At 45.9% G+C, this 24,664-nt stretch overlaps 1 protein-coding gene across 1 annotated transcript in view; it reads right to left on the bottom strand.

Annotated features, from left to right (window-relative positions):
• Positions 1-20,444: 20,444 nt before the first annotated feature.
• The window catches only part of tub (TUB bipartite transcription factor), a 553,939-nt gene continuing 549,719 nt past the window's right edge, over positions 20,445-24,664 (bottom strand). The window contains exons 11-12 of the mRNA XM_070898685.1: positions 24,070-24,241; positions 20,445-20,915 (exon numbers count right to left, since the gene is read on the bottom strand). Coding sequence (XP_070754786.1) covers positions 20,782-20,915; positions 24,070-24,241 — 306 coding nt within the window. The 3' untranslated portion in view covers positions 20,445-20,781. The remainder of the gene's footprint in view (positions 20,916-24,069; positions 24,242-24,664) is intronic.

The following is a 24,664-nucleotide window of genomic DNA, read 5'->3' as shown; positions in this document are numbered from 1 at the left end:
TATTGAGGGAGTGCAGCGAAGGTTCACCAGACTGATTCCCGGGATGGTGGGACTGACCTATCAAGAAAGACTGGATCAACTGGGCTTGTATTCACTGGAGTTCAGAAGAATGAGAGGGGACCTCATAGAAACATTTAAAATTCTGACGGGGTTAGACAGGTTAGATGCAGGAAGAATGTTCCCAATGTTGGGGAAGTCCAGAACCAGAAGTCACAGTCTAAGGATAAGGGGTAAGCCATTTAGGACCGAGATGCGGAGGAACTTCTTCACCCAGAGAGTGGTGAACCTGTGGAATTCTCTACCACAGAAAGTTGTTGAGGCCAATTCACTAAATATATTCAAAAAGGAGTTAGATGAGGTCCTTACTACTAGGGGGATCAAGGGGTATGGCGAGAAAGCAGGAATGGGGTACTGAAGTTGAATGTTCAGCCATGAACTCATTGATTGGCGGTGCAAGCTAGAAGGGCCGAATGGCCTACTCCTGCACCTATTTTCTATGTTTCTATGTTTCTATGGCGACTGGCACAGCCCGCACCAGAGCTGTGCGCGCGCAGCACAGATTCAATTTTTGACACAAAACATCAGCCATAGTGCTGAAAAATCAGGCGCTACAGAGCCGAATTTCTAGCTCAAATTTCTCTTTACCGGATGAGTAGAAATTTCCTCCATTTAAATATTGGGAAGACCGAAGCCATTGTCTTTGGTCCCCGTCACATAAGAAAATAAGAACATAAGAAATAGGAACAGGAGTAGGCCATTATCCCCCTGATAATGCTCCACCATTCAATAAGATCATGGCTGATCTGATCCTGGTCTCAGCTCCACTTCCCTGCCCGCTCCCCATAACCCTTGACTCCCTTATCATTCAAAAATCTGTCTATCTCCGCCTTAAATATATTCAAAGACCCAGCCTCCACAGCTCTCTGGGGTAGAGAATTACAAAGATTCACGACCCCCTGAGAGAAGACATTCCTCCTCATCTCCATTTTAAATGGGCGACCCCTTATTCTGAAACTATGCCCCCTAGTTCTAGATTCCCCCACGAGGGGAAACATCCTCTCTGCATCAACCATGTCACGCCTCCTCAGAATCTTTTATGTTTCAATAAGATCACCTCTCAATCTTCTAAACTCCAATGAGTATAGGCCCAACCTGCTCAACCTTTCTTCTGCGTTCCCTAGCTATCAACTCCATTCCTCTCCCTTGTATCTGTCTGATGCTGAACCAGACTGTTCGCAACCTATTTGACCCTGAATTGAGCTTCCGGCCACATAGCCATGGCATAACTAAAACCGCCTAATTTCACCACCTCCATAACATCGCCCATCTCCGCCCCTGCCTCAGCTCATCTGCTGCTGAAATCCTCATCCATTCCTTTGTTATCTCTACACTTGACCACTCCTGACTGGCCTCCCACATTCTACCCTACGTAAACATGAGGTCATTCAAAACTCGGCAGCCCATGTCCTAACTTGCACCAAGTCCCACTCACCCATCACCCTGTGCTCGCCGATCTACATTGGCTCCCGGTTAAGCAATGCCTCGATTTACAAATCCCTCCATGACCTCGCCCCCTCCCTATCTCTGTAATCTCCTCCAGCCTCACAACCCCCCCGAGATGTCTGTGCTCCTCAAATTCTGCCCTCTTAAGCATCCCTGATTATAACTGCTTGACCATTCAGTGGCCGTGCCTTCAGCTGCCTAGACCCCAAGCTCTGGCACTCCCTCCCTAAACCTTTCTCCCTCTCCTCTCCTTCCTCCGGTAAGATGCTCCTTAAACACCACCCCTTTGACCAAGCTTTTGGTCATCTGCTGTAATTTCTTCTCATGTGGCTTGGTATCAAATTTATTTGTTTTGTCTTAAAACACTCCTGTGAAGCGCCTTGGGATGTTTTACTACGTTAAAGGCACTAAATAAATACAAGTTGTTGTTGTTACTGTCTTTATCCCATTCTTTATTATCGGGGCTGCCATATGTCTGAAGTGCCACTATATGGCCGTGATTTCTCCACACACGACAGGATCGATGTGGCCGGTGTTAATGGTGTGTGGACTTGAGCCTGCTCTCTCTCGCAAATCTTCCAATGATTGGGCTTGTTAAACCCGCCCTGCATGCTTCTCGGCCAATTAAGAGGAAGCCGGACTGATGACATAATTTGATGATGCGTCATCTGCCGGTTTCTTTAAAGGGACCTTGGCCACAATGATTTTGACAGATCCTCTGTCAGTGTTCAACAGCACTGAGGAGCTGCAAACACCGACAGGCACCGAACAGAGGTGCACAGCTGCACCAACTCTCTCATGACTCCCTCCAGATGCTTAGGGAGGGAGTCACAGAACGCAGGGAGGTCCTCTTCCCTTCCCATGGGTGGAAGAGACCTCCCCAGGAGACCAACACAGCCTGGTTGCACATTGTACAGGAGAGCACAAGCAGGAATGTCGTCAGGAGGACCAGGCTGCAGTGATACAAGCCTTTCAATGCTCTCAGTAGATCACGAAATGTTACTGCAAAGCCACACTCAACCTCATCCTGCTGTGCCACTCATCACATCCCCATCACTCTGCCTTCCCTACCCTACCCCTGCACATCCTTACTCACACCAACTTACCTTGCAGCTCCACCCATCCCTCTAACTACATTATTACATCCCCATCTTATGAGCCACCACTCACACTCACCCTCATACCAACTTACAACACACAAGGGTAGGCACTTGGGTCCTTTAGCCAATGTTCATGTATAGTTAATGTTGATGTATTGTCAAATATTGAAATCTTTATTTTAAGCACTTTGCATTCTTGGACAGATTTGTGAGCACCTTTGGAAGTGACTTAATGAGCTGTAGTTAATGGTGAGACATAAGGGTACTCCCCACAATGGTGATGAGTGTGAAAGGAACGGGTTGGACATTGCAGGGATGCTTTATGGAGCTGGTGTGGGGTGGTGCCAACCTGGTGCATCATGTGGCAGTCAGGGTGCACAGCGCAAAGTGAAGTAAGTGTGGCCATGGTGAGGTGGCCTCCCGGGCAGCTACGTGGTCAGGTGCTGATGCCTGTGTACTGTGCAGCATCAGGTGATTGCGGAGAAGGTTGGTGTTGTTGGTGATACTGGTGTGCCTGGTGATGTTGGTGTTGGGCTGATCATGGTGGGATTCTGAGGACCAAGGTGAGATTTTTTTCAAGGGCACCGATGCTGCTGGAATAGATGGCAGGTGAGGTTGAGATAACAGAAGTGATCTGTCAATGGCGAGAGAGATTGCTCCAAGGAGGTGACAGTGAATAGAGAGTCCACTGCAAATACTTCCAACTGGCATACAGCTCAAAAGTCTCTTTCAAAACCTGAAGGTTTCAGCTTCTGACATTGGAAAGTGAACAGCTGTGAAATGGTAGCTTTAATATCACTTCTGCAGCTGTCGACTAGCCAAAGCAATGGAGAGTCACTGAGAAACCGACACACTTACCTGGCGTGAAACCCGAGGCACAGCAAACCCATCAAAAGATTGCTAAAATTGTAAGTGCCTGCTTTCAAGCCTCTTAACTACCATTTAAGTACATTTTAGTTATGTAAATGACCTTTCCTGCCACTTCCTGTCGGATCTGCAATTTGAACGCAGATATGACAGCTGAGAAACTGACACGGAGGCGGGTTTAGAGCGGAATCCTGACCCGCTGTCAATCACGGCCATTTTGACAGCCTCAGGGCTGGGAAGGTTCCGGCCTATGTGTCACTTTTCAGCAAGATATTTGATTGGTGGAAATGTCATGGTTTTATCAATCACATAGTTACTACAGGCTGATCAGATATGAGAACAGATTGGGCCAAGTCAGCATGGATTTAGGAAAGGGAAATCATGCTTGACAAATCTTCTAGAATTTTTTGAGGATGTAACTAGCAGAGTGGACAAGGGAGAACCAGTGGATGTGGTGTATTTGGACTTACAAAAGGATTTTGACAAGGTCCCACACAAGAGATTGGTGTGCAAAATTAAAGCACATGGTATTGAGGGTAATGTACTGACGTGGATAGAGAACTGGTTGGCAGACAGGAAGCAGAGAGTCGGGATAAACGGATCCTTTTCAGAATGGCAGGCAGTGACTAGTGGGGTGCCGCAGGGCTCAGTGCTGGGACCCCAGCTATTTACAATATACATCAATGATTTAGATGAAGCAATTGAGTGTAATATCTCCAAGTTTGCAGATGACACTAAGCTGGGTGGTGGTGTGAGCTGTGAGGAGGATGCTAAGAGGCTGCAGGGATGATTTGGACAGATTAGGTGAGTAGGCAAATGCATGGCAGATGCAGTATAATGTGGATAAATGTGAGGTTATCCACTTTGGTGGCAAAAACACGAAGGCAGGATATTATCTGAATGGCGGCAGATTCGGAAAAGGGGAGGTGCAACGAGACTTGGGTGTCATGGTACATCAGTCATTGAAAGTTGACATGCAGGTACAGCAGGTGGTGAAGAAGGCAAATGGTATGTTGGCCTTCATAGCTAGGGGATTTGAGTATAGGAGCAGGGAGGTCTTACTGCAGTTGCAGATGAGGCCTCACTGGAATATTGTGTTCATTTTTGGTCTCCTAATCTGAGGAAGGACATTCTTGCTATTGAGGGAGTACAGCGAAGGTTCACCAGACTGATTCCTGGGATGACAGGACTGACATATGAGGTGAGACTGGATCGTCTGGGCCTTTATTCACTGAAGTTTAGAAGGATGAGAGGGGATCTCATAGAAACATATAAAATTCTGACGGGACAGGACAGGTTAGATGCAGGAAGGATGTTCCCGATGTTGGGAAAGTCCAGAACCAGGGGACACAGTCTAAGGATAAGGGGTAAATCATTTAGGACTGAGATGAGGAGAAATTTCTTCACTCAGAGAGTTGTTGATCTGTGGAATTTTCTACCTCAGAGAGTTGTTGATGCCAGCTCATTGGATATATTCAAGAGGGAATTGGATATGGCCCTTATGGCTAAAGGGATCAAGGGGTAGGGAGAGAAAGCAGGAAAGGGATACTGAGGTGAATGATCAGCCATGATCTTATTGAATGGTGGTGCAGGCTCGAAGGGCTGAATGGCCGACTCCAGTACCTATTTTCTATGTTTCTATGTAACTACAAGAACAAAACAGTCATGTGTGCGCCTGCTCCCAGGCTGGCTATGATCCCAGAACTCTGTAACCAGCATCCTACCTCCCAGGCTATGGGCCTCATTCTCCTCCAGCTCTTTCTACTTCCTACCTCCAACTTGTCCTTATCTTCTTGCCCGCTCCAAGCACTCCCAGCCTCCTGAGTCAGCATCCGTACTTTTGTCCCTAAGCTCAGGCCCACTTCTAACTAAAGAAATGAACACTTATATCCATGGCTTTGATGGTAATAAAATCATCTTGAGTGAGTGTCATTTTAATGTTTCCAGTGGATGGAAACTTTTCTCCTATCACTTCTCAGCTGGACATGGTCACTATATTTATTTTCCACTACAACTTAAGGTTTTATTTTGGTGCTCGAGGGAACGGTGTAAGGGTGCAGAGCATGAGAATCGGCAACAAAACCTTTTAGTAACTAGCACAACACAGGAATTCATTGCTCATTGTGCGACTGTCATGTGACAGTGGTTGGTCATGTTTATCTTAGTCTTTTAATAAATTCGGCTCAGAGCTTCTTCACCTCGTGGACCTTCTACCTGCAAACTGATGATGGCAAAGTAGTTGTATTCCAGGTACAATGTTGAAGGTACGTGGTCATGGCCCTCCCCCCACCTGTGAGAGAACAGCTCCGCAGGTCGGGCTATAAACGAGCTGGAGCGGCATATCACTTCAAGCTCCAGCGCGAGCTGCTCCAAGTGTGTGAGGATTTTGAGCTGGGCGGCTGGGTGATGTCATCAAAACCCCGGTCACCTTTTTGGAGCGTGGGCAGGAACATCGGCAGGACCCAGGTACAGAGGAGTGGGAAGGTCAGGGCGGGTAAGTGGCGAGTGTTTGTGGCGAGATGCGGAGAGTGTTTATGGTGGAGGAGCGGCGAGAGATCGTGGCGGAGGTGCAGCAAATGAGGGTACGGGGCCCAGAAGAGCCGAGGGCCCAGGGGCAGCACGGGCCCAGCCCACACTGCAATATGTGTGGGCACTAGGTCCGTGCAGCAGAGCAGGTCTCCAATCATCTTGGCTAACCCTTGCCACTGGACCAAGACCTAGCTCTGTCGAGCCCGTGTGGTGGCTGGTGTTCAACGGTCACCCCATGTTAAAAAAAATCCACACACAGGCATCTTCCACCCCCTCAACTGGAGTTCAGGACTGGAACATCGGGTCCTTCATTGAAACACCTGTGAACTCATGGAAGCAAGTCATCCTCGTTCGAGCGACCGCCTATGATGATGTTGAGTCTTTTATAATATGGGGCAAATAAAAACCTTATTTTTCTTTGGTCCATGAACAAAGCTATGGGAGATTGACTAACGTATATTGTATATAAACTTTTATGTAATCGATTAAAACAGCAAGATTTTTCAAAGTTATTTATTTAAAAACACAACAAGTAGGATCTTTACATGACATAGAACATTGTCACTTGTCTTTAATTAAATAACAAAAATAATTCCAATAAATGGTCATTAACTTCTTTCAACATGTTATTTCGGTAAATAAAATGGGACACTTGAGCTGTCATATTAAATGTGCAGGTGTATTCTGGTAGTGGTGACAGACAGCGACGCGAAGCAGCATGAGAGAAATTACAAATGACCTGATAAAATATGAAGCCAGGTTTTAACGTACATCACACATTTGAAATACATGTGGCATTTTTTTTCAATGGATTTTACATGGAATATGTTTTATGATGTAAAAATCAGGCAATGTCTTGTAGGCCGTCGCACAAATTAATCATGAGCCACACACTCCAACAAGACAAAGCAAGGGGGCTCTTCACTCGAGTGAGCCATTTGTCTATACACATTGCTTGACATCAGAGCGTTATCACGCTGTACACAGTTATGGTACATAAGAATATCATTACATTTATTGGAGTACATCAATCGTTTGATTACTTAATATTTATAACAGAAAACAAAACATCTGAATACATGGTCTCCATATATGAAAAACATTGAACACAGCAGTAAACATTCCATGCATGTTAGCAGATAGCAGCACATGTCTCACCGTGCATTAGTTGCATATGCAAAACAGACATTCATGTTTTGTTTTTTAATTATTGAACATCAATACCTTCCAAAACAACATCAGCTGACTGATGTGTACAATTTGTGAGATATGTAGCACAACCATGAAGGCGCTAACTTCATTCTGATGGATTAAAACAAACTTACCAAAATCACAACATTTTATACTAAAATATTCAATATCATATTTCTATATCCTTGCACTTTAAAAAGGTCATAAATTATTATTTATGAACCCCCCCCCCTCCATATATATATTTTCGCTGTGCAAATGAGCTCTCTAGCTCCACAAAGCTTAAGTCACAATCAAAACCAATATTTCACCTTGGTTTATTTCTGTGGGCTGATTACAAGCAAATGAAAAGTGGTATAACAAGTATGGCTCAGAAGCTTATCTATAGCATTCTGGATCTTTGCTCTTCTCTCAACTATTGCTACACAATCAACAATGGGATTGAATGTGCAATCAGCTCGACATGGCAAGAATCTAAAATGACACTTAGGTGTCAGCTGTGGCTCAGTGGATAACACTGTTGCCTTTGAGTCAGAAGGTTGTGGGTTCAAGTCCCACTCCAGAGATTTGAGCACAAAATCCAGGTTGATACTTCAGTGCTGTACTGAGGAGTGCTATATTGTCGGAGGTGCTGTCTTCAGATATGTGGACAGGGTGAGATGAAGTGCTCCTCCCACCTCCTTTATGTGTGGAGCATAAACATTGGCATAGACCTGTTGGGCTGAATGGCCTGTTCTGTGCTAAAATACAACGTTATACTATGTAACATGGTTAGTAATTGGATAAACAACCATCAAGTTTGATAAAAGAAAAAGAAGGAAAGGCAAATTATATAACATAATAGGCAATGGGGTTTAAGCAGGTGCTGGGTTAGAATATCTGAGATCTGGGTCTGAACCCAGTTGCAATGGAGGCAATTAAAGTTACTCCTGCTTGTTGTTATGGTGCAAAGTGAAATAGGTTTGAGCAATATTTTTTTTTCCAATTTGGGTGCTAACGCAGCGAGACCACGGAGCAGCGAGACCACGGAGCAGCGAGCTTAGCGCTTGGTGACATCACTTGCCTGACCTCGTGGGATCTACCATAGTTGGTCTCATTAACGATTCGTAGCAAGCTCCTAGCCTGAATTGGGCTTGTTTATGGGAGCTCGCTGACGGCAGTGGAGTAGGAAATAGGACACGTCTGCAGTTCTTAAAGGCTCTAACTGCTGTTTTCAAGGGATACTTCATTGTTGCTACAACAAAGCAGCAGAGCAATTCCTTTTTCAGATGGACCTTTAGGAGGTGCTGATGGAAGAAGTGCGGCAAAGGAGTGTTGCCCTCTTTGGTATACAGGTACCAAGGCACCTCCTCACAGAAGACATGTCCAAGCTACTACCAGAGCGATGGCGTACGTCGATGAGCGAACGGAGAACATGGGAGAAGGCGAGGAAATGTGTTACTAGCTTCTGAAATGCATCATATTAAGTAGATAAACAAAGTAAGCAGACCAGTTTCTTCTCGCACAATTACACTGTGACTGAGGCTGCATGTCAAGTCCTCTTTCGAAGCTTTACTTATGTGTGGATACTGGAGCATGACAGACATTTTTACCACCACTTCAAATTGGAACCATTGTTGCATGACCATTTGGAAAGGTGACCCCATAAACCAAATGTAGCACATGATGAACCTGCGTAATGCATGGTCATTCACTCCTGCATTAGCTGGGCAGCAGGGCAGCCATTGGCTGTCTACATCAATGTGCGCATCTAGCATCCAGCTCTGCTTACAGGACAAAGTGGTATACAACAGGAAGGAGCAAACCAGAACCAGAGGACGAACCCCCCCCCCCCGACCCTCTTCCAAATCTCATCCACGTTGCCATTCAATCTCTGTGCACAGAGCTGTGCCATATTTGAACCGGGGAGGATTTTATTCTTTCAATGTCCAGCTGGTGTGAAACCTCGAGCACAGAATAATGCTTCTACAGAAGCTCTCACTATGCCTCCATTTTAAGTAAATCATCTGTTCCAGCTTTATTTGATGGGGAAGGGTGAAAGGATGATTCTGGAAGAGCGAGGCTACCTCTACAGCCATGGTTCATGACATCCTTGTGCCAATCATAGACAGAAGCAGAGTGCAGGTACAAAGTAGTTCATACTATAACCGGACTGATTATCCAATAAACTATTGGGATCTTAAAACATTGCTTTAGATGCCTTGACTGATCAGAGGAGTGCCATTTATACAACTCGCCCCTCTTTCCAGGTCCCATGAATAACTGTCATCTGTTGCATGCTCTATACCATCTCCCTGCAAAGACGTCTTACGATGGGGTTGGAAGAACAGATCAGCAAAGGCAAAGTCCATGGAAGAAGGGAAGGATGAAATGGCTGTAAGGAATTAGCTGTTCAGCCACTAGTGCAGTGAGGAAGACTGGTGTGCCTGGCATTAATTCAAGAGGCCTTCTAATGAACGTCAGTGAAACCTGCAATCTACATCTACAAACTTGCCCTCCCAAAACCACCTCTACATACACGTTCCTGTACAATTCTTCAAAAAACATCTATTCCCATCTTTTGCTGTGCGCCTTCTTTATTCTAGTCAATGGCTTGCAGATACTCAGCACTTTATCTTATGTTCTTATTCAAATCAGGTGTAATGCATTTATTGAATTCATGGTATGGTGTGTGTTATTAGTGTGTTTTTGTAAAAATTCTCCCCCTTTGTGCTGATGGGTTGTATGTGACGTTCAGCACTTAACCTAGTCCTTCCCCTAAGTAATGTCCTTATGGAAAGAGTAGGTGTGCTGGCTGCAAGGTGTCACTGCTGTCCTGCTGGGATTCAGGTAGCTCTAGATCTCCTTGTGGCATGCATTGCAATGGTCCTACACCCAAGCCAACCACATCTGATGTCTGTTCTGGCTGCCTGCTTCCTGGCACCTCTGCTGTTATTTGTGCAAGAATGTTTCAGACCAGAAGTTCTGTGAGCTTAAGAGGCAGCCATTGACCTGTCAATCACTCTATTGGTCACTCCATCATGTCCACTGATATGACTGAGAACAGAACTTTGAGCAACTATGAGATCTATGAATCTCTGCCTTCTCTGTAGCTGATCTCCTGGCATTATAAAATGCAGCCAAGAATGCATTTTTTGGACTTGAACTCCAGGCCTCTACAATAGCAGTGTGAGCATTAATGAGAGCTGCTTCCACTGCACTTATTACTTGCATGGCTCTGTGGCAGCTGCCACAGGAGCTGTCATGTGCTTCATGACAGACTGCAGTGCAGATAGCCATTCAGCCAAGATTTGTGTAGATCTAGGCAAGAGATTCCTCTATACTTCTCCAGAGTTTACGGCGTGTGTTCCACAGAGACCAGTGACTCAGATGGACAATCCTGCTAAGAAAGAAATCTCTGTGTCAAAACAGATCCTGTGAGGTCTGCAGCTGTACATAGCACAGCAGAATCAGAAACCATTCCAGGCGTCTAGCCAGCAGTTTCCACCTATTTACACCTATGCACTGTCTATACACTTTGGTTTGTGTGTGCGTGTCTATGCTGGTGCTTGGTAGAGGTGGTGGTTGTGACGCAGGTTGTTGTGAGCTGCGAGGTTCCTTCACTGGTTTTGCCTTCACTCTGTTCCTCCAATTCTGAGAAAGGAACAAAATGATGTCCTAATTAACCATTCTCAAAAACTTGTGTGACATTTTTTTGTGATGTTGCTTTAAGTTCAATGTGTGACTGTGCAACACTCACTTGGTCTGACAATGACATGAACATTATAATACTCACTCGGAGCTCAGGGTATTTCCAGCTTCACCGCTGCTCACTCGCTCAATGCTGTCCTGTCCAATGATGGATGTCAGGAGTGGCCATTTCAAATAGAGTTGGGTGTTGAATTGTTTAGGGCCACCACCAGTACCCATGTGCCCCGCTGATTAAACACCTAAGATATTGAGATATTGCAATGATGTGGAGTACAGACACACTTTGCAGCTTCAAGGCCTGATACAAATTGAACAAGCAGCATCCTGATTTACATTCCTTGTGTGAACCCACTTAAGAATTGATGTGGCCCATACAAGTTAGTATTTCACTTGTACTTTGTATCTTTCTTATTTGGATATATCCCCATTGTGGTAAGCACACATTTCCCTGGTTCTCTGGTGCCAGTACTGCACTGGTTAACCCCTTACTGGTTGCTACGTGTGACAGGTGTTCTTCATTCACAAAAGCAAAATACTGCGGATACTGGAAATCTGAAACAAAAACAGAAAATGCCGGAAATATTCAGCAGGTCAGGCAGCATCTGTGGAGAGAGAAACAGAGTTAACGTTTCAGGCCAATGACCTTGCGTCAGAACTGGAAACAGAGATGTAACAGATTTTAAACATGTGCAGGGACAGGGAAGGGGGGCGGGGATGGGGGGTGGATGGGAGGGGGGGGATGGTGGGGGGATGGGGGGTAGGGGATGGGGGGTGGATGGGAGGGGGGGATGGGGGGTAGGGGATGGGGGGTGGATGGGAGGGGGGGATGGTGGGGGGATGGTGGGTAGGGGATGGGGGGTGGATGGGAGGGGGGGGTGGCGGGGGGATGGGAGGGGGGGGATGGTGGGGGGATGGGGGGTAGGGGATGGGGGGTGGATGGGAGGGGGGGGATGGCGGGGGGATGGGAGGGGGGGATGGTGGGGGGATGGGGGGTAGGGGATGGGGGGTGGATGGGAGGGGGGGATGGCGGGGGGATGGGGGGTAGGGGATGGGGGGTGGATGGGAGGGGGTGGATGGGGGGTGGATGGGAGGGGGGGGATGGTGGGGGGATGGGGGGTAGGGGATGGGGGGTGGATGGGAGGGGGGGGATGGTGGGGGGATGGGGGGTAGGGGATGGGGGGTGGATGGGAGGGGGGGGATGGCGGGGGGATGGGGGGTAGGGGATGGGGGGTGGATGGGAGGGGGGGGATGGCGGGGGGATGGGGGGTAGGGGATGGGGGGTGGATGGGAGGGGGGGGATGGCGGGGGGATGGGGGGTAGGGGATGGGGGGGGGAAGAAAGAACAAAAGGGATGGTCTGTGATAGGCTGGAAAGCAGGAGAGATTAAATGACAAAAGGTATGATGGTGCAAGTCAAAAGGGGGTGGTAAGGGAACAAAAGATGTGTCTAGAAGAGGTGTAAATGGGAATGGCAGAATCATCACCAGCTGCCATGTGAAAAAAATAGGGATAGAGGTTATGGTCTGAAATTGTTGAACTCGATGTTGTCCAGAAGGCTGTAAGATGGGGTGCTGTTCCTCGAGCTTATGTTGAGCTTTGTGGGTGACGGGACTGGGTGCGAGTTAAGACACTGGGCAGCGAGCACAGGGGGTGATGGGTGAGCGGGACTCGGTGCGAGTTAGGACACGGGGCAGCGAGCACAGGGGGTGATGGGTGAGCGGGACTCGGTGTGAGTTAGGACATGGGGCAGCGAGCACAGGGGGTGATGGGTGAGCGGGACTTGGTGCGAGTTAGGACATGGGGCAGCGAGCACAGGGGGTGATGGGTGAGCGGGACTTGGTGCGAGTTAGGACACGGGGCAGCGAGTTCAGTGGTGATGGGTGAGCAGGACTTGGTGTGAGTTAGGACATGGGGCAGCGAGCACAGGGGGTGATGGGTGAGCGGGACTCGGTGTGAGTTAGGACACGGGGCAGTGAGCATAGGGGGTGATGGGTGAGCGGGACTCGGTGCGAGTTAGGACACGGGGCAGCGAGCACAGGGGGTGATGGGTGAGCGGGACTTGGTGTGAGTTAGGACACGGGGCAGCGAGCACAGGGGGTGATGGGTGAGCGGGACTCGGTGTGAGTTAGGACATGGGGCAGCGAGCACAGGGGGTGATGGGTGAGCGGGACCCGGTGCGAGTTAGGACACGGGGCAGTGAGCACAGGGGGTGATGGGTGAGTGGGACTGGGTGCGAGTTAGGACACGGGGCAGCGAGCACAGGGGGTGATGGGTGAGCGGGACTTGGTGCGAATTAGGACACGGGGCAGCGAGCACAGGGGGTGATGGGTGAGCGGGACTTGGTGCGAGTTAGGACACGGGGCAGCAGAGCTTTTGGTATAAATGGAAAGTAAAGTCAGCCAGGGTGCAAAACAATCCTGTCATTTGGCCAGCAGGCAGGTTATTCCCTTTCAGTACCTGATCATCAAGCATGGGAATAAATTTGCACCTTTGGTGCTCTGGAAAGGATGGAAAATTGTTGGGAGTACATGCCCGAATTCCCGATGAGAGAACTCGCTCCTGGGGATTATCATGTATGTAACCTTCATGTAACTGTAACCTTCATGTAACAACACTGCATACTGTATACACCTAAGAAATGCACACCTTGGCCACAGGGGGTGAACTTGTGGGAGACACTCCTCACCTGATCATCCAGGTATATAAAGGGAGGTTCCACGCAGGGTCATCACTTCTTGGTCCTGTGAATAAAGGTTCAGGTCACAGAGTGACCTTGTCTGCAGAATGTGCCTCGTGTAAATTTATAGTAGTGTGTAGGGACATTACATTTGGCGACGAGAAACGGGAATCAACGACTCACCAGAATAGCCACCGGTAGCACGGAGGAACAGTACTGTGTTGGTGAGGACTGGGGTGATTTCGTTGAGAGGCTCCAGCAGAGCTTTGTCACGAAGGACTGGCTGGGAGAGGCAGCGGCTGACAAGCGAAGGGCGCATCTACTGACCAGCTGTGGACCTAAGACGTACGCATTGATGAAAGACCTGCTCGCACCCGAGAAGCCGGCGGACAAAACCTTTGAAGAGCTCAGCAAACTGATCGGTGAGCACCTCAAACCGGCGAGCAGTATACACATGGCCCGACACCGATTCTATACACACCGACGTCGGGAAGGACAGAGCATAACAGACTTCGTTGCGGACCTTCGGCGCTTGGCCAGCCTCTGTAAGTTCACAGACACCTGCAGGGGGGAGATGTTACGGGATTCCTTTATTGAGGGCATTGGTCATGTCGGGATTTTCAGAAAGCTAGTTGAGACCAAAGAAGCGGCGGCATTGATGGCTCAGACCTTCATGGCGGGTGAGGAGGAAACCAAGATAATATACGCGCGCAACTCTGCTTCCAACGCCGACTAAAGAAGTCCAAGTGTGTGTTTTTGGCCCCAGAGGTCAAGTTTTTGGGCAGGAGAGTTGCCGCAGACGGGATCCGGCCTACCAAATCCAAAATGGAGGCGATTCATCGTGCGCCCAGCCCGGCAACACATCGGAGTTGTGTTCATTTCTGGGACTCTTAAACTATTTCGGGAACTTTCTGCCGAACTAAACATTGTTGGAGCCGCTACACGTGCTCCTGCGTAAGGGTTGCGATTAGTTTTGTGGGGACTGTCAGGAACCGGCTTTCAATCGAGCGTGGAACCTGCTTTGTTCTAATAAGCTGTTGACTCTGTACAATCCCTGTAAGAAATTGGTTTTGACATGTGATGCATCATCCTATGGGGTTGGGTGTGTGTTGCAGCAGAGTAATGATGAGGGCAAACTCCAACCTGTGGATTATGCCTCCAGGTCGCTCTCCCAAGCAGAACAGGGATATGGGATGGTTGAAAAGGAAGCATTCGCATGTGTCTACGGGGTGAAAAAGATGCACCAGTAGCTTTTTGGCAGAAGGTTTGAGTTAGAAACGGACCACAAGCCGTTAACATCCCTGTTGTCAGACAGCAATGCTGTCAATGCCAATGCGTCAGCTCGCATACAGCGATGGGCTCTCACACTGGCTGCTTATGACTACACCATACAGCACCAGCCAGGCACCGAAAATTGCACTGACGCGCTCAGCAGGCTTCCACTGGCCACCACTGAGGGGGCAGCGGAGCAAAGTGCTGAGATGGTCATGGCCGTTGAAGCCTTTGACAGCGCAGGCTCCCCCATTACAGCCCGCCATATCAAAATCTGGACCAACAGAGATCTCCTCCTATTCTTGATTAAGAAATGTGTCCTGACTGGGGATTGGGCGCCCGCACACAGAGCATGCCCCGAGGAGGTCAGACCGTTCCACAGACGGATGGATGAGCTCTCCATCCAAGCCGACTGCCTACTATGGGGCAGCCGGGTAGTCATGCCCCAGAGGGGCAGGGAAGCATTCATCAGGGAACTCCACAGCGAGCACCCAGGCATCGTGCTAATGAAGGCCATTGCCCGGTCACATGTATGGTGGCCGGGAATTGACTCAGACCTGGAACACTGTGTTCACAGGTGCACGATGTGTGCCCAGCTGGGCAATGCCCCCAGGGAGGCCCCACTCAGCCCGTGGCCCTGGCCCACCAGGCCATGGTCACGCATTCACGTAGACTACGTGGGCCCGTTCATGGGAAAAATGTTCCTCATTGTTGTTGATGCGTACTCGAAATGGATCGAGTGCATCATATTAAATTCGTGCACGACATCCACCACTGTGGAGAATCTGCGTGTGGTCTTTACAACCCACGGCTTGCTGGACATCCTGGTTAGCGACAACGGCCCGTGTTTCACTAGCTAGGAATTCTAGGAGTTCATGTCAGGTAATGGCATCAAACATGTCAGGACAGCACCATTCAAGCCGGCCTCCAATGGCCAGGCGGAACGTGCGGTCCAGATCATAAAACAAGACATGCTCCGGATTCAAGGACCCTCAATGCCATCTATCGCGCTTCCTGCTGGCCTATAGGTCCCGCCCGCATTCGCTCACGTGGAACTACTCATGAAGAGTACATTTAAAACTCGGCTGTCCCTCATTCACCCTGTCCTGTCAGACATTGTTGAGGGCAAGCACCAGTCCCAAAATTAGTGCCATGACGGTAACTCAAAGGGGAGATGTATAGAAATCAATGACCCTGTATTTGTTCTTAATCACGTTTTGGGGCCCAAGTGGCTCGAGGGTACTGTAATTGGCAAAGAGGGAAATAGGGTCATTGTGGCCAGACTTAACAATGGACAGCTATGCCGCAAGCATCTGGACCAAGTAAAAAAAAGGTTCAGCATGGACACTGAGGAACCTGAGGAAGGTCATGAGATGCTGCCCACACCACCGCCAGTGAACCAGCAACAAGAACATTCAGCAGCATGCACAGTCCCTGCGGCCAGCCCGGACAGGCCGGAATCACCACAGGTGACAGAAACACATACCAAGGCTCAACAACCAGAGCCCCAACTGCGGCGCTCCACGAGAGAGCGTCGACCGCCTGAAAGACTTAATCTTTGACCCCATAAGACGTTGGGGAGGGGGGGTGGGGGGGAGGTGATGTCATGTATGTAACCTTCATGTAACTGTAACCTTCATAACAACACTGTACACTGTATACACCTAAGAAATGCACACCTTGACCACAGGGGGTGAACTTGTGGGAGACACTCCTCACCTGGTCATCCAGGTATATAAAGGGAGGTCCCACGCAGGGTCATCACTTCTTGGTCCTGTGAATAAAGGTTCAGGTCACAGAGTGACCTTGTCTGCAGAATGTGCCTCGTGTGAATTTATAGTAGTGTGTAGGGACATTACAGGATTGGTGAAGATGAATGTTTTCCCCTTGGTTTTCACTTGTCGGAGAACACGGTAATGCTGCATCTCTAACAACTGTGCAAATTCCCCGGCATTACGGCTCTTAACAGGATCTGGCCACCATTAGTGATCGTGTTGCTCCATTGGGCAACCAGTTTTGCGGACAGTAGTGCGTAAATTATAACTGCTTCATAAAACAGCAAACTCAGGGTTGTTGGTTGCATTTTGTTACGCTCAAAAAGTTTAAACAATGCTTAATTGACATTTGATTACTAACTCACTGCCATTTCTAGCTTTAATGATTGAGAAATATGGATATACTCCTGCATTCTGGTCAGGATATTTCTCACTGCTCTGCCAATGTTTCAGTGGAACAGTGTGGCAGGTAGGGTAGGGATATGCTTCACCACATTCCCATCCATTTCTATCACCTGCCTATTTCCCACTAGAAGTGATGGATGGTGTACAATATATCTGCCTGTATATGGACATGTGTATTGTAATTGTATTCAAAGGACGTAGATACGTTATCCGACATCCGTTCCATCATCTGACCTATAGGAATGCTCGACGCCAGGGATGACTGTGTGTTCTTAGCATCCAGCTTCGCTATGGTGTATGAAGAATTTCATCTTTAAAATCCGGAGAACTTAAACAGTCAGAGAGGCCAGGGAGCTCACCAAAGTTATGTAAATGACTGTGAAGCTGGAAGATCATGCAGCCTCCGAGGTGCATCTGTCCATGTTTCAGGTGAAAGTCTCGCTACCACCACGCTGGAGATGTTCCTCAATTCCTCTAAAACCGAGTATCTGTTCGTTACAGCAATTTTCTCAGCCTTGAGTTCCTACTTCACCTTCTCTTCACACTGGACCAAGACCTCGCTCCGTCAAGCCCGTGTGGTGGCTGGTGTGCAACGGCCACCACACGTTAAAACAATCCACGCACAGGAATCTTCCACCCTTCACAATGTAGTCCTTCATTGAAACACCTGTGAACTCATCCCTTTTTGGCGTGGAAGCAAGTCATCCTCGCTTCGAGGGACTGCCTATGATGATGATGAAATAATATTAAGTGTTGTTGTGCACCTATTATAGAATGCACAGAATGAATGTGCATAACTACAATAGAGAAGGGAGCGGGGGTAGAATTTCCATGACGTTTCTCTCATTTGCTGCTGTAACTTCAGAGGAAAATTGTCAGACACCCTGGAGATACAGTGTAATTCCTCTGGGGATTCCGCCAATCTCCCACTTGAAGTTACAGCAGATCAGGACGATCCCCACAGACGTACTGGCGAGGGTGTTCTTCTGAGATTGGGACAATGCATATTTTTGGGAACTTGTCCAACAGGTAAATAAACCGTGTGGTTTGAAGGCTGTGTAGGGAAAGTATCCTGACCATTCTCACACACCTCTCAAGAGCCAGTTATCACTCAGCAATGGCAGAAGTGTGGACATAAGTCAACATCCTCCCCTCGATGTTGCAGAATAGTTTGTATAATCAAAGGGTAAGGAAATATCCTGAGGATAAATATAAACATAAATAAAAAATAATCTTAAATCAATCATTGTAATCTTGCATTTGTTTCCAATAAACTAATTCAGGTATTTGAGTCACGGCATCAGTGCAAATGCCAGAAAAATATGTGTAGATACGAGTACAATAACTGAATGAACTCCACTGATACAATCAAGTAATATCCTTTTTGTCGTCGTGATGTTGAGTCTCACACAGGTTGTCCATCCCAAACATGTGGGTGACACACATCATATTCAGTAACAGCTGGAAGGCTGCAACACCACCGGGCTATTCATTTTAATGACAAATTCAAAACCCTTTCCTTACTTGTGGTCAAAAAGATTTCAGTTCGGAAAATACGCAATGTATTATTGTTGTATAAACATTCAACATGTTTGCATCAAATTATTTTGTCCAATATTTTAATGGAAGCAGTATTACTGTTAAAATTCATGGTTTAATGTTGCAGATAAAGCTTTGTATGATAATATCAAATGTCCAGCATTTAATTCCCTAACTTTAAAAAGGCTCTTTTAAACTTGTGACCCTGAGGTGGAAAACAGAGCCAGCTCATTATCATGGTTACTGTTTCATGATAGTGGACTTACTCAGTTTCCTAGTTTAATCTAAACAAATAGCTTGATACTTTTACAGGATCAGCAATTAATATAATAATGCATATCCACCCAATCACAAGTGCCTGTATAAACATGAGAATATTACTCCCCTCTCCCCAAGACAGCATATTCTCCTCAGCAATCCTCAATTCAACACTCAATGGACTAATCCCAGAGACCCCAAATGTTTACATTAACAATATCCAGTAAATTCGCTTCTGGGGAAAATCTCCTTCAGAAAGAATCATGCCAGTGAATAGTTATGGTACCTCCACACACAGATCCCCTTCAGGAAAGTTCAATCTTTGACTTCATCATAATAATTCTGAATTATTTCCAAGTAAAACATTGTTATTATTAATGCTGAACCAGGAGAAAAGTGGAAGTCAGATATTTCCCAGACATTTTCAGGATCCTTAAGAGCTTGGATCTCTGCAATGACAAAATAAACTACTTTAAACGCTTGGCAACAGGTCCTGCTATTCATGGAGCCAGAGACAATAATGACATAGAATTACACAGAATGTACAGCACAGAGACAGGCCATTCGGCCCAACTGGTCTATGCCGGTGTTTATGCTCCACGCAAGCCTTCTCCCAACCGTCTTCATCAAACCCTATCAGCATAAGCTTCTATTCCTTTCTTCCTCACGGGTTTATCTACTTTCCCCGGAAGTCCATCTATGCTATTTGCCTCAACTACTGTGTGCAGTTGTGGGTCCCACATTGTAACCACTAACTAATACTGTGCATTAATATCCAGTTTCTCTACAGCTTTGGAGCTCGGCACATTGGCGCTATATTCACCTGAAGACAAACGTGGACTTGTGGAAACTCTCACGAGTCTTCATCCACCTAATTTTAGATTTATTTGACTGAAGCACTGGGCCATTATAAAGTATGTTTTGTCCTCAGAACCTGTTTTGTAATTCTTTTTCATGAAGAATTGTAGTTATCTTTAATATTCTTGTTTTATCAACTTTTTTGTAAGTTTATACTTTCTTGATAACTTTTTTTGTGGTGTTCATTAGCCAAATGTAGTCCATGCCAGGGAAGAGGGCACTTCCATTTTTGACACACAGTGTCAGTATGAGGCAGGAACAACATAGTTAGATGCACACTCTCTCTATTCTCCCCAACAACATGCCTCAAATCCCAATATAAGGAGAGCACCATATTCCTAATTATGTCATAATTTAGACAACATCCCACATAAAACAAAAGCAAAAATAGACAATAAAATAAAAAAGGAATTAAGGTTAATTGGAATCATTTTTGACTGTTTGACTCTTAAAATGGGTCCTGATGGAGAATCCCTCTTCCCATCACTTGAAATAATGAATTCCTCCAACACTTTACAAGCTTGATTACACCACCAAATATCAGCAACCTAATTTCATTATCATGCTGCATATTATAAGGTACTGGCAGAATGAACACAACGCACATTTGTGGAAAATACTGTCTGACCCAACTGAAAAGAACAATCTGATTATGTACCAGAGATGACACAAAGGTTAGTACTTGAAAGGTTAATATGCAGAAAAATTTCTCATGTTCTGACTCAACGCCCTTGGGATTCCATAGCTGCCATTTTAACATAAGAAGTTTTTTTCCTTTTTTTTCTTTTTAAGACAATGTTTTGTTTCAAAGGTCCACACAAAATCACTGCGTCAGTATTTAAAAACGACCCTTATGGGCCGTGCAAAGAACTGTGCCTGCTTTTTAAAAAAAAAAGCAAAACAGGCATGAGCCTCATTAAAATATTTAAAATGGGGTCCTACACTGGATTTAGGACCCGATGCAATTTTAGTCATCCTGTAGAGTTACAAAGAAATGCATGAAACCGAGGATGAAATATGTCTTATTATGATCTGCAACCAATATGTGAAAGCAAAGAATGCAAGTTTGTCCTTGAAACACACGTTGCTCCTTCGGTATGACACTTCCATTGTCCCATTTATTCACAAGCTAGTTTACTATCGAAGCTTGAGAGAGCAATCGCAAACGCTTGCAATGCACACATTGGGTAGTTGTAATCCATGGTAAAAACGTCTTCAGCCACCCGGCCAAACTGCATCACTATATAATCCGCTAAAAAAAATAAAAACACATCAAACAGTTGATTCTTTCAGCACCAAATTTCTTTCAATTTGCAGCATGAAGCTCTACCATCACCTCACATATGTCATACTGCCCTCTACCAGTCATTTTACAACTCGGCTGAGAGCAAGCCTACAGAAAATAATGGAGACCTGGCAGAGTTACAAGACTGTAATCACGGAGTTCAGGTGCATTGTCAACAATGAAAGTGGAGCCATAGCAGTTTATAAAAGTTATATGAAACCTTCAATAAATAACAACTCTGAATTCACTTCTTGACGTCTATTAGTTGCCAAAATCTATCTTGTTTCCTTTATTTGACAAGATTTAATTTGGCTGTGAACTCTGTTCCTGCTGGTGATGGACAGTGCGTAACTTGATGCATTTAGATGATCACACAGGATATTGAATACGTTCTGACAAGCGTACTAATGAATTCATTAATATAATACTGCTTACCAGAGTGTTTGAAGCTTTACAACACAAGAACAGTGGTAAACAATCTGTTCCCATCAGGATTATGTGTAAAATGCAATGTCTGAACTGTGAGCTCCATATAATAAAATAGAATGGAAATAGATTTGGTAAATAAGAATTCGATTTGTGGATCAGCAATGTCCTTTATCTGGCAATGACTGTCGAACAGTTGGAACTTCCCCAGCCCTGATTAGCAGAATGTCGCCACCATCCAGCTTTTTCCATTACACGGGCAGCATGTGGCTTGAAAAACAAAAACAATCACACCAACATAGTGTGGAGCCAATACTACAGCGACTTGGGTGTAAGAATGATTCTAATTGTTACGTACAGCGAAGTTGTAAATGTGTTTGCGAAGAGTTCCTCTGGTTGGTATTTTTCCGAAAATTGTAAACACGTTGGGGGTGACATTTATCGACTGCCTCACTTTGGCATGACTGGGGTGGGAGAGGATGTAAAATTTGAGAGATCCAGTAGGTGGAGCGTGCACTCTATCCAGTGAGGCTGAGCGGCCAGAACAGGTCCTTAAAGGGACTGCTGCAGACTGCTTAGAAAAAGACAAAGAAACGGCCCCACATAAATCTTTGTGCCAGCTGATCGCAGTCCTCCCATGATCCCACAGCCCATCCCCACCCACCCCCAACCTCGGTATTGCCATCCACTTACCTGCCCCCCACCCCACCCCTCATTTAAAGCCTAATTCTGGCAAGGTTCCACATTGGAACCACCAAATTCCTACCCCTGGCGTTGACGCCATGATTGCCAAGCTGCTCAGAGAGCAGGCATCTCACCAAATCATTGTAATGAAGTGTGAAAATAATTCAGGCCTCTCACCAAGGACATTGGATGCCCATTAACAGGCATTTATATTCCTACAAATAATTTTCCTCCAGTGGCTAATATTAGCCAAAATATTGGTGATATTATAAACTGGAGAACTAATTTTCCACTTGCTTAGAGGAAAATATATCCACCACCATCTTTGTGACTAGAGTAAGTAATTTAACCATATCAAATGTTTAGCACAGATGTTTCTGAAAGCTGGCTTTTCGAGCTGGTAATATTACTGATAGCTACGATTAACTAAAGACTCGCCCTGATGAATGAAGCCTAAACTGAAAGTGTTGACAACGGGGCAGTGTGCTGCTGAAAAGTGGGGGATGGCAGTGGGACATTCATTCCAAAATATTTCCGACAGTATTTAAACATTGATCTGCAAATGGTTGTGGAGAGGCTGATCAATCTCTCAAAATATAATCTCTTAAACTACTTATCGGTAAGACTGTATTAATTTATTCAAAACGTTTGCCAATTTGAGAGCCTCGGCTCAGTGGGTAGCACTCTTGCCTCTGCATCAGAAGGTTGTGGTTCTGGAGTACATAACGTAGGCTGACGCTTCAGTGCAGCACTGAGGGAGCACTGCTTTGTCACAGGTACTGTCTTTCAAGTGAGGCATTGGTGGGTGTGAAACATCCCATGGAACTATATGAATAAAACAGGGGAGTTGTCCTGGCCAACATTTATCCCACAACAACATCACAAAAACAGAAACTGGCTGTATATCTCAATGTTGTTTGGGGAATTTTACTGGGTGCAAATTGGCCAACACATTTTCCAACATTACAGCAGCAACTACACTTCTAAAGCTATTGATTGGACGTGAAGCACTATGGGAAGTCCTGGAGATATGAAAAGTGCTTTATAAATGTAACATATTTCTTTTTGATTCGATATATACTTTATTATGGTGGGGAAAAAACAAGGATAATAACACAAAATTCTGGAAACACTTCCATCACTTTTTACTCAAATCTAGACTCTGAAAATCTACTGTGGTAGAGTGGTGTGGATACACATCCTGGAACCTCCACCCTTAACTCTGCCAAAGTTCATGGGGTCAGAGAAAGTCCCTTCATTTCCATGACAGGTGCCCACAATAGGGGCACATCTCATGTGCTTGCCCACCGAAGAGGTTGCAAATCGTGGTCAAAGTAATGTATGCTTGATCCCCATAAAAACTCCCAATCCTGCCCCAGCCACAACTCCTCCTGCATCAGCGGGCTATTGCAAACTCCAGTTTAAGGTCAGGACCCAGCGTATCTGGATCCTGGCCTATTTTGTGCCTATCCTGGTGGATTCCTGCCAAAGTTAGGGCAAGTGTGTGCTGAAAGGGCAGGCAATAACTTTTTCCATAATATTAGTGACGACAAGAATATTGGATCTCTATTCTTCCTCAAATTTAAAATTTATGTTAAAACGCCATTAAAATCAATCTTGCTTCATGCCAATTTGATGTGCAATAACTTTTCCTTCAAAGCTGTTTATACATTTTAATGGCTGCGTAATTATGTATGGTTTTACCATTCTTGGATTTAGTGTGTATATGACTCAATCACGCCATAAAATCAGCCGTCAGTGTGAAGAAGTCACCTCTGAAGGTAAGGAAATTGTGCAGCAGTCGCCCAGAAGAATGGGAATAACGTGCTTGGAAGAATGGAAATGGTTCGTGTAATAATGAAATTGTCTTTGAGACTGAGGTTAAAAATACATGATTTAATCCTTCATGCTGGAGTATAGTTCCACAGTTGCCACCTGGTACAGTGCTCAATTGGCCATTCATTGCAATTACCTCTAGAGCTTCCTGGACAGCCGCGAGCTTTCTACTTACGGTCGTTGTCATGAATAATCTGGAAATTCTTCACCGAGGCCTGTGTAACGCGGCCATGGAAGTTAAGGACGTAGGATTGAGTATCATCATTCCATACTGGAGTTTTGTTGTGTAGCTCAATTATACTCTCTGTGTTTTTGTTCTGCCATCGTGCCAGCAAAGTCTCATGCTCCTTAATTAAAGAGACAAAGTAGCATTTGTTAGAAAAGTAGATGTAGGTTCATGACTCTGAATAAAGTCAGTCTTTGATGAGGGAGAAAATTTAACATTACTTTGGATACCCAACTATGGTATGGGGAAGAAAACAATTTTTTGCCACAGATCCCACTTTCCAAAGTAGTCTTCTCTGAAGGAGAGTTAAATGCCAGCATTTTCTCGCAGCACTTTATCTCAACTGGTGAGGATGGTGGTCATGTAAAATGCTGAACGTCTGCTCACTTGCCCTGCAGTCAGCACCAGATGTTAAGGGAAGAATAAAAGAGAAAATAACGTGGGCAATAAACAAATTGAAAGTGTAGTTGCGACAAATAGATTGGAACAATAGATATTGTCCTAGTTACAGGATATCTATGATGTCAGTTTCTTTGTTAAACTG

Source organism: Pristiophorus japonicus, chromosome 14 (genome assembly GCF_044704955.1).
Source record: "Pristiophorus japonicus isolate sPriJap1 chromosome 14, sPriJap1.hap1, whole genome shotgun sequence".
Lineage (NCBI taxonomy): Eukaryota > Metazoa > Chordata > Chondrichthyes > Pristiophoridae > Pristiophorus > Pristiophorus japonicus.
This window is presented reverse-complemented; position numbering and strand designations above follow the sequence as displayed.